Source organism: Neomonachus schauinslandi, chromosome 7, assembly GCF_002201575.2.
Source record: "Neomonachus schauinslandi chromosome 7, ASM220157v2, whole genome shotgun sequence".
In the NCBI taxonomy this organism is placed as follows: domain Eukaryota; kingdom Metazoa; phylum Chordata; class Mammalia; order Carnivora; family Phocidae; genus Neomonachus; species Neomonachus schauinslandi.
In genome coordinates this window covers 47,224,383-47,235,269 of record NC_058409.1, presented here as the reverse complement: position 1 = coordinate 47,235,269, position 10,887 = coordinate 47,224,383, and the positions used below count along the sequence as shown (strand labels likewise).

The 10,887-nt window shown below is 40.0% G+C and overlaps 1 protein-coding gene across 1 annotated transcript in view; it reads right to left on the bottom strand.

Moving 5' to 3' along the window:
* NLN (neurolysin) overlaps positions 1-10,887 on the bottom strand; it is a 98,615-nt gene that overhangs the window by 21,139 nt on the left and 66,589 nt on the right. The window contains exons 8-10 of the mRNA XM_044916778.1: positions 9,349-9,484; positions 8,054-8,420; positions 3,913-4,114 (exon numbers count right to left, since the gene is read on the bottom strand). Coding sequence (XP_044772713.1) covers positions 3,913-4,114; positions 8,054-8,420; positions 9,349-9,484 — 705 coding nt within the window. The remainder of the gene's footprint in view (positions 1-3,912; positions 4,115-8,053; positions 8,421-9,348; positions 9,485-10,887) is intronic.

Below are 10,887 nucleotides of genomic sequence, written 5' to 3'. Positions count from 1 at the left end.
TTGACATAATACCAGCAACATTATTTCCCAGCACTAAAAGTGGCTATCTCAAAGGATCAAAAATAACATAAAAGATCATAAGGATAACAGAGTGGTAGAGAAATGCATTATGAGCACATGGTAAGCATATGGTACTCAGGTTCGAAGAGGACTGTGTCTGAAAACAAGAACACACATGAAGAGCACTGAAAACCTGATCCGAGAATCACTATTATTTTAATAAATGTGATCAAGACACCAATTACTTTCTTATGAAATCATTAGCTGATAATCAATATACAAATAAGGAGGAAACTGCTGTAACCCAGGAGTTCTTAACTTGGAATTCATTACGGTCTGGGCTTCAAGGAATCTGTGAGCCCTTTGGAATCCCATGTAAAAATCTGAGTGTATGAGGTGTACGTACATTTTCCTAGAAGAGGTATCCACAGCTTAAATCAGATTTTCATAGAATCCTCATATCCAAAAAAGATCCACTATTCTAAAAACAGGCTATAGTTTATATATGTACAAATATATAACTGGATCTTGGATAATCTAAGTAATATTCCAAAAGTCTAAAATTTAAAAAGGTATTTGACTTTTCTAAATTACTCATAAAAACATTTTAGAAAAACGGAACTAGACTTATTCTAAATAAAGGAAATAGCCGGGGTGCCTGGGTGGCTCAGTTGGTTAAGCGTCTGCCTTTGGTTCAGGTCATGATCTCAGGGTCCTGGGATCAAGTCCTGCATTGGGCTCCCTGCTCAGTGGGGAGCCTGCTTCTCCCTCTGCCTGCCGCTCCCCCTGCTTGTGAGCGCTTGCTCTCTCTCTCTCTGACCAATAAATAAATAAATAAATGAATAAATAAATAAATAAATAAATAAAGGAAACAGCCATAGAATGGACACTGATTGAAAATAAATATTTCAGGAACCCTATAGCTGTGAAGTACTTTAAAACTATGTAAGAAAGAAAATTTAGGTTATTCTGGAAGATTTCTTTTCCTTGGATTAAAAACAGGATAAAAATGGCTATATCAGTGTATGAGGACTTCTTTATCTGAATAGATTCATATCTTATGTCCCCATTTTTTTAAAATAAACATGGCAACACCAGAATGTAGAGATAAAATCTTTGAAAGAACTAAACAGATTTTTTTTTTTTAAGATTATTTATTTATTTATTTATTTGACAGAGAGAGACACAGCGAGACAAGGAACACAAGCAGGGGGAGTGGGAGAGGGAGAAGCAGGCTTCCCGTGGAGCAGGGAGCCCAATGCGGGGCTCGATCCCAGGACCCTGGGATCATGACCTGAGCCGAAGGCAGATGCTTAACAACTGAGCCACCCAGGCGCCCCACTAAACAGATTTTTAACAATAGTGACAATATTTTGGAATTGAGTCGGTACATTTTAGTTATTATGATGATTAGGGGATATTCTGAGGTCCAGGGATGCTAGATGTCCAGGACTGAACTGCACATGTTAGGACAAAAAAAAAAATTGTCCCATATGCTGCACACCATTCATATGTCCTAGTGGACATTCACGTAAGTGAAAAATCTATAATTAAGTGAGCCCGGGTTTAAACTAACTCCACTTCACGTATTTCTGTAAAGTATTTTGTACCGACTTTTAATTTTCAGGACTTTTTTTTTTTTTTTAAAGACTTTATTTATTTATTTGACAGAGAGAGAGATCACAAGTAGGCAGAACAGCAGGCAGAGGGAGAGGGAGAAGCAGGCTCCCCACTGAGCAGAGAACCCGATGTGGGACTCAATCCCAGGACCCTGGGACCATGACCCGAGCCAAAGGCAGACACGTAACTGACTGAGCCACCCAGGTGCCCCAATTTCCGGGACTCTTAACTATTGGGATCACCTATGTAAGTCAAAGCAAGAATGCTTTTTTGTAAGTTTCCCAAGAAATGTTCACCATTTTGGAAAATCATGTCACCACCGGTGCTATAGACCAATATGGAATGTCTCTGTTCCCCCCCAATTCCTATGGTGAAACCTAATCCCCAATGTGATGATAGGAGATGAGACCTTTGGGAGGTAACGAGGTCATGAAGGTAGAGCCTCCATGAATGGGATTAGTAGTGTCCTTATAAGAGAGAACCCAAGGAGCTCCTCCACCCTATGTAACAACATAGTGAGAAGGCAACATCTCTGAACCAGAAAGCAGGTTCTTACCAGATACCAAATCTGCCAGCACCTTGATCCTGGACTTGTAGCCTCCAGAACTGGCTGAGAAATAAATTTCTGTTGCTTCTAAGCCACCCAGGCTATGATATTCTGCTACAGCAACTTGAACCAAGACAGTTGGCAATACCAGTCTAGGGCCTGAGTTGACAACACAAACCACATTTATCAGTCTGTAGTTTTTGCTGCTGGATTCAGGGTTATTCATAATGAAGACTTCGTTATGTCTTACTATAGAGCCATGTCCAGGCATCACTATTTGGAAAACATAATTCAGTGAGGACATTATATCAACTAAAAAAATTCTCTGTATGGAGAAAGGCTGTTAGGGAAAAATGAGTAAAATCCAAATAAAGTACTGAGTCTTGTTAGGAGTACTGTAGGAATATTGGCTTCTTGGTTGTGACAAATCTATTATAGTAACACTAGATGTTAACAGTAGAGGAAACAGCGTAAGGGGTACGTGGGCAATTTTTGTACTATCTTTGCAACTTTTCTGTAAATCGAAAACTATTCTAATAAAAAGCTTCTTATTGGGGTGCCTGGGTGGCTCAGTCGTTAAGCATCTGCCTTCGGCTCAGGTCATGATCCCAGGGTCCTGGGATCGAGCCCCGCATCGGGCTCCCTGCTCGGTGGGAAGCCTGCTTCTCCCTTTCCCACGCCCCCGCTTGTGTTCCCTCTCTCACTGTGTCTCTCTCTGTCAAATAAATAAAATATTTAAAAACAAAAGCTTCTTATTAAGAAGTTTGCCTTTAGAGATGTATAGAGATTTCAAATTTGGAAAACTGTTCCTTCATTTCTGTTAATACCAGTTTTCCAAACTGTTAGGTTGAACTACTAACTTGATGTTTTCTTATGTCAGATAACAGTTAAATATTAACAAGTTCATACGGTTTATCCTTGAATATTGTGGGCCTAGTTTACTGAACTGTATTAAGAAGTTGAGAAAAAATGTACTTTTCCTTTTCAGAAGTGGAGAAATCAGTTGCAATCCACTGCACACACGCACACACACTTTTTGGCTAATTCTCCACATGGTTATACTATATTACCTATGATTTTAATTTGAGGCTAGTCATGGGAGGTGTTTTAACATATTTATTATTAAAAAAGAAGTAGAGTCTGAGACATTTGAAAACCACTCAACTCAACAAAGCATTAACAAGCGGAAGAGAGATTACAGCACAGTTTATCTGTGAAGCTTACATTAAACTCCTACGGAGAAGAAAAGAATAAAATGGAAAAAACAGAGTATTTGTATGCCTTAATGATAATCATCTTTTTCCATAGGGTGGTATTCAATGAAGATCCTTCATCAGTGGATTAACCTCTGAGTAAAAGATATGCTATATAAGAGGACACAGTAAGAAAAATTTTGTTTTTACAGAAGGCCTATGAGATTTTTTTTTTTTTAATTTTTATTTATTTATTTGACAGAGTGAGAGAGAGCACAAGCAGGGGGAGCGGCAGGCAGAGGGCGAGGGAGAAGCAGGCTCCCCGCTGAGCAGGGAGCTCGATGTGGGGCTTGATCCCAGGACCCTGGGATCATGACCTGAGCTGAAGGCAGACGCTTAACGACTGAGCCACCCAGGCGCCTGGCCTATGAGATTCTTGAGCATGTTCAGCTTCTGAAAAACACATGTTAAGGGGAGGAACCTAACAGCAGTAGAAAAAATAAAAAGCCAGAAACACAATTGGTAGGTTTAAGATAAAAAAAAATCACTCACTTGTGCACAAATCTGATGCATGACATGACCAAATTCATGGAAGTAAGTCCGCACCTCATCGTGCCTCAGGAGAGAGGGACGGCCTGCTGTTGGCTGCGAGAAGTTCACCACAAGGGCAGCCACCGACATCATGCGGCTCCCATCAGGAAGGAGGCAGCCAGGCTGAAGACCAAAGCAGGCTGCGTGGTTGTACTTTCCTTCCCTGGGAACCAGAAGCATCACTGGTGAGATAGGAACACTCTTCCATAGCAACAACACTGCTGTGACCTCTCTCAGTCATGAAGTCTTATTTGATACCAGAGGACACTTTGAAACATGTAATCCACCCTTGAGAAAGTAGGTCAACATTTTATTAAAATGGACAAACTGAAACTAAGCAAACAAAAACCCCACTATCACTTCACGTGAGTGTTAGATCCAAGGTTTCTTTTGTGGAAAAACCTTAATGTAAGAATCAAGAATATACACCACACCTAGTACAGAGCCCAGTGTTTACTTTGATGGAATCTTACTTTTCTTCTTCAAAGATGGTGTCACTAAACACTAAACTGTATTAAAGCAAACTTGAGATAAAAGATACAGTTTGATTTACTAACAATTTACAATTTTACTAATAATTTACAATTAGCTTTTTCCAGCTTCCTATGATGAGGTATAGAGCTGGAAAGGGCATTGCTCCTATCCACACAACAATATGCTACACAATCTCCAAGTCACAACTTTTCTTGAATTAATCACTAATGGGAAGGCAATCAACTAACTTACAATCTAAGACAGATGCCTCCAGGGAGAGAGGAAGTGAGGAAGCAAGGACTTTTTTCTTTTACCTGGGGAAAATACTGCAGAAACCAGTAAGAAAAGTCTTTTAACACATTGATAAAGGCCATGGTGGACCAGCAAAAGCAGGGAGCCACTTGGAGCTATAGATAAGGATGCTGTGCATCCATTTGCAGGGTCTTCTCCCTGAACCTCACTGTGGACACACAAAAGGATGGTGGCAGGGTAATACCCTGCTAGAGCATCAGTCCTGATGCAGGCCTGAAGAGGGAGCGGCTGCCTTCACGGAGGAACGGAGCATTGCCTTGCTTCTGGGAGGAAGGGCAAGGAACTCTGCTGCCCTAAAAGCACTGGTGAAAACTCACTGCCAAGGCCAGAAGAACAGAAAAAATCCTCTACCTCTGAAGGATGGACAGGAACACAGTGTGGGCCTGAGTCAGCTGAGTCCGGCTAAGTCAGGACTGAGCAGGGACATGGGAAGGAAGGCAGACAAAGGAGGGGACAGAAGCCACGAACAGGTACAGCAGAAACGATACAGGAACATGATAACATTTTCAGCCAGCCCAGATTCCGGTGGTTCAATGGGCTAGTCAGTGCTTTCTAGAACAATTTCATGTAGTTAGTTGTAAATGTGTAAACAGATCTATAAACCTTATTTATTTATTTCTTTTTAAAGATTTTATTTATTTGACAGAGAGAGACACAGCGAGAGAGGGAACACAAGCAGGGGGAGTAGAAGAGGGAGAAGCAGACTTCCCGCGGAGCAGGGAGCCCGATGTGGGGCTCGATCCCAGGACCCTGGGATCATGACCTGAGCCGAAGGCAGACGCTTAATGACTAAGCCACCCAGGCGCCCCTATAAACCTTATTTTTAACAGGGGAAAACTAATCTGGACATGTTTATCCTATTATATTTTATACCTCTTAGTATATTAGGAAAGGCCAAACGTATTTTTTTCCCCAAAAGCATATTCTTCATTTGAGAATAATATGGGTGCTATTGTGTTAGACAGACAAGGGTTGAGATATTTGGAGAACTTTTAAAGTCTAAGAATAGCTTAAAATCAAAGACTTTCTACTGATTTAAAAATCAATGGCATTGAGGGGGTCTTTAATCTTTCCTTTTAGGAAGAAACTTGATTTATTTAATTTTAAAGGATTCTATATTCTGAGTTTTACGTTTTCACATTTTGTCTATAAAATGATGGTGATTTTTAAAAATGTCCCTATAGCTCCTCCCCTAAGCACCCTGAGATGATTTCCGAAAATGGTTTGCTATTCACTTGACCCAGAAGACCCTACAAAATCATGCAAATCAAGAGGTTCAAATCTTCATGGTCACTTTAAGAACACACGTGAAACTGCCCAGGTCATCAAGGGTCTGCAGATCCAAAAAGCCTCCAAGTATCTAAAGGATGCCACTTTGCAGAAGCAGTGTATGCCATTCTGTCTCCACAATGGTGGAGTTGGGAGGTGTGCCCGGGCCAAACAGTGGGGCTGGACACAGGATCGCTGGCCCAAGAAGAGTGAATTTTTACTGCACATGCTTAAAAATGTAGAGAGTAATGCTGTACCTTAAGGGTTTAAATGTAGATTCTCTGGTGAACAAAGCCCCCCGGATGCGGCATAGAACGTACAGGGCTCGTGGTCAGATTAACCCATACATGAGTTTTCCCTGCCACACTGAGAGGGTCCTGACTGAAAAAGAGCAGACTGTTCCTAAACCAGAACAGGACGTTGCACAGAAGAAAAAGATACCCTAGAAGAAACTGAAGAAACAAAAACTTATGTCCCAGGAGTAAATTCTGCATAAAATAAATGTAAATTAAAAAAATAAATAAATAAAAAATAAAAATGTCCCTATCAAGCATCTTATGTTGGAACCATCAGAGTATTTTTGGTTTTGTTTTGAGAATCTCAGTATTCAATGAATAAACACTGAAATGTGACTAAAAGAAAAAAGTAACTGGTTTTTCTTAAACCTACTCCAAATATCCTTTTTTGAGTCGCTGAGAAAAAACAAGTTACTCCATCTCACTTTTAGGAAGTGACAGGAAGGTGACAGGAAGTGAGTATTAAGTAGGTCACTACTTTCACAAGAGATCAGCTTCTGATTCCCATACCAGTGCTGGTAGCCGTGGCCAGATCTCAGAGCACAAAAGAAACCAATTATATGTTGGCAGGGAGACAGCAGGCTGGGGTGGCAAGAGCTGCTATCTTTGACCCTGGAAGTAGAATCTGGGGACAGTTCTAGAAGACTCCAGGGTTGAAGGATTTCCCCTGAAAGAATTTCTGGCTTAACACAGTATGCTAACACTCTTATTAAAAAGAGACCCATCTACATTTGACAAGGGTTTATTTTTAGATCATTTCAAAAGTGAAAGTAAGTTCATAAAACATTGCGATAAGGCACCATTGTCCCCTGTCTCGATGACACAGTTATCCAGCCTCCTTCCCAGCAGCCACCCAAAGTCACCCTAAGTCTGTGGGTTAAAAACTTGTTTGTGCTACAAAAGTAGGGGGTTACTGTAATTTCCTTTGGCCTAGTTAATAAAATGAATTGGTAATTGTAATAGGCTGGCTTTGTTTTAGAAACAGCCTAGAGAGGAAGTGATCCAAATCCTTTCGTGTCTGATGAAGCACCATAGAATCCATAGTTACCAAATGTTTCAGAGACAATAATGTTTTCAGTTCTTACCAGTGACGGACTACCTAGCTTGGGTGATATGTATATATGGCCTAATGCACAAAACAATCCTGTAAAGGGATCACCGGTTCCATACTACCGAGGAGGAAACAGAGTCTCAAAGAGGTTAAGTCACTTAAGCATCCAACTCAATTTGAATGACTACAAAGATTTTGCTCTTCCTACTGTACTGTGCTGCCCTTCAGCCGGACTCAGGGAAATGGCCAGAGACTGAAGAGTACTGGCAGACAGATTACCTGAATAATAAATATTTTGGGGGCCAATTTTAAATTAAGTAAGTGCAGTGCACACACTAGATGATGATAACAATGATGATGGCTGCAATCATTTATTAAGCAATTGCTATAAGCAGGGTAGTCTTCCAGTTAATGTTTTGTACATAATTAACCAACCATTTTATCTTTATAACCCTACAAAGCAGGTAGAATTAATATTCCCCTTTTATTGAATCTATAATATAGGTAAAGAAACTGAGGCACAGGAACATTACGTAAGTGGCCTAGTAAGTGACGGAGCCAGACACTCTGGCTTCAGAGCCCACATCTTTACTCCCATCACTAAGAACCAACCATACATGAGAACTGTGGCAGACAAGAGTCTTAATCTGGGTAGGAATCTAATCCCTAAGGTCCCTTCCCACAATGTGATTCTCAGTACCTTGGATAGAGGTCCAGGTAGAACTGTCCCAAAACTTCTCCTGTGGCTTTATCCTTCACAGTGTAAAGTGTCACACTTTTATTCCATACATGAGCATCTGCCACTTGCTCAAATGAAAGACCCAACAGCTCCTGGTAGATGTTCAGCAAGCCTTCAGTGACCACTTCAATTGGGAAGTATTCCTTGAGGATCTCTTGATCTATGGAGTACTTGAGTTCTTCTGTCTGAGTCATGTAGTAATGTAGGTCCCAAGCATTGATTTTCCCATCATATTCAAAACCTTTCTCTTCACATTCCTTTTTCTTCAAATTCAAAATAAATTCTCGCTCTGCCTCACCCAATGGTTTTAATTTCTGGCTTAAATCATCTGTGCGGGAAGTGGGAAAAGTCCGTGATTTATTGCTTTTGGGAGCAAGCACATTCATACACATACCAGTGTTTTAGCATGGTGCTTCCTCCTTTGTAGTACTTGATGCAGAAACCAGGAGGAAGGAAGGAGGGAGGGAAGGAAAGCAGGCTCGACTATGACAGCCTTGCTGTTCTCTTCCCGGTAATTTATTTTGTGGCTCTTTGCCCTCCCATTTTTTCAGCACCAGCTAAACCAAGCCACAACTTTCTCACACCATCAACAAAGCCCAAGTTTATCTCAGAGAACTCTGACTCCAGAATGTTATAATTCAGGAAACAAAACAATAGTGAAACCATCTCATGTCCATCATTATTCTTCAATGAGAACAGCCTCCTCAAAAAGCCAGAGAAATTAAATCAGAGGCAACCTGTGATCACTATTACTAAAAACTGCTCAATGCCTTTAACAGCCATGGGTTTTGTTTATCACTAATCCCTTCCTATAAAGAATGTCTATTTGGATACAGCAATTCCACTTTTTAGATGGATACCACAATTTATATACTGTGGTTAATTTTGCCTATTTCACATTCTCCCTAATTTATTTTAATTTAAAATTGGCATATTCCCATCTGAGTTATCCTCTTGGCTGCCTGTACTCACCTACTCTCTTACAGGCCTAATCAGAATTAGATCACTTTGTATCTTCCATAAGTTTCCTTCTTTCTCTTTGGAGGGCTTCTCAGGCTGTTGCCTTCACCTCACACTCTGGGGTTGCCTCCCAGACTGCTATGTCCCATAGAGAGCCAAATACATGTTTATCTTACATTTGTGACAAATCATGCAGGACAAATACGTAACAAGAGCATATGCATTTAGGCAAATACAGTGAAACAGTCAAAGAAGAAGAAAAATGGAAATATACAACTGATAAAAAAAGACCCCACCTAGAAAGGCTGTTACATGGCTTGTACGCTTTGCAGTGTTCATTTCGAGGACAAAGTCAGCATGTGTGCTATAGCCGAGGAGTTTGGCTACTTTGGCCCGCAGTGGGAGTAGCTGCTGCAGAATTACGGTGTTTTCCTAGTAATAACCAACAACAAAAACAAAGATTAATCATTAATTGGATCCAAAGCATTAAAAGGAAGTTATTACATGTATTTTTAGGTTGGTAAAACTGTCAATTATTTTTAAACCATCTCAACCTCCTAATAAATGACTCTACTTCAGTGTTAAAGACTTTTTTAAAATTCATGATCCAATTTTATTTCTGAAATCCTTGACTTTTTAAGCCTCAGGAGAGTGCTATGAGGTCTTAATAAAATTGTAGGTATTATAAACTTAGAGTGAAAATGTATTGTTAAGGGGCGCCTGGGTGGCTCAGTTGTTAAGCGTCTGCCTTCGGCTCAGGTCATGGTCCCAGGGTCCTGGGATCGAGCCCCGCATCGGGCTCCCTGCTCAGCGGAGAGCCTGCTTCTCCCTCTCCCACTCCCCCTGCTTGTGTTCCCTCTCTCACTGTGTCTCTCTCTGTCAAATAAATAAATAAAATCTAAAAAACAAAAAACAAAACAAAAGAAAATGTATTGTTAAGGACTACAGTGATTCCTCATTTAATTTCATTGACAAGACTGCAACAAATATTGATACTTAAATTTGTTTTTGGGAGTTATAAATACATATAAACACAAGTTTGCACTTTAACTTCACATCCATTAGTATTGCTATTATAAAAACAATAGAAAAAAGTGTTAATGAGGATGTGAAGAATTTGGAAACTTTGTATACTGCTGATGTGAATGTAAAAAGTGTAGCTGCTGTGGAAAACAGTATTGCAATTCCTTAAAAAATTAAACACATAATTATCATATGATCCAGCAATTCCACTTGTTGGTATGCGTCCCAAAGAGCGGAAGCAGGAACTCAAAGAGATATTTGTACACCTGTGTTCACTACACCATTATGTGAATAATAGCCAAGGGGTGGATGCCATCCAAATGTCCATCAGTGGATAAATGGATAAAGAAAATGTGGTATATACATATAATGGAATATTATTCAGTCTTAAAAGGTAAAGAAATTTTGACAAATGCTAAAAGAAGATATTATGCTAAGTAAAATAAGCCAGTCATAAAAGAATAAATACTATATGATTCCAACTTACATGAGGTTCCTCGAGGAGTCAAATTCATAGAGCCAGAAAGTAGAACAGTGGATGCCAGGGGTGGGGGGGAGGGGGGTTGGGAGTTAGCATTTAATGGGTACAGAGTTTCGGCTGGGGAAGATAAAAAGTCTGAAGACAATGGTGGTGATGGCTGCAGAGCTATGTGAACATACTTAATGCCACAGAACTCTCTACACTTATGAATGTTTCAGAGATTCGTTTCAAATCATTACAAACTTTTTCTTTGTTTTGTATGTATTAAGGACACAAATAATGATATTGCTTTATTTTTTTAAAGATTTTATTTATTTATTTATTTAATTGA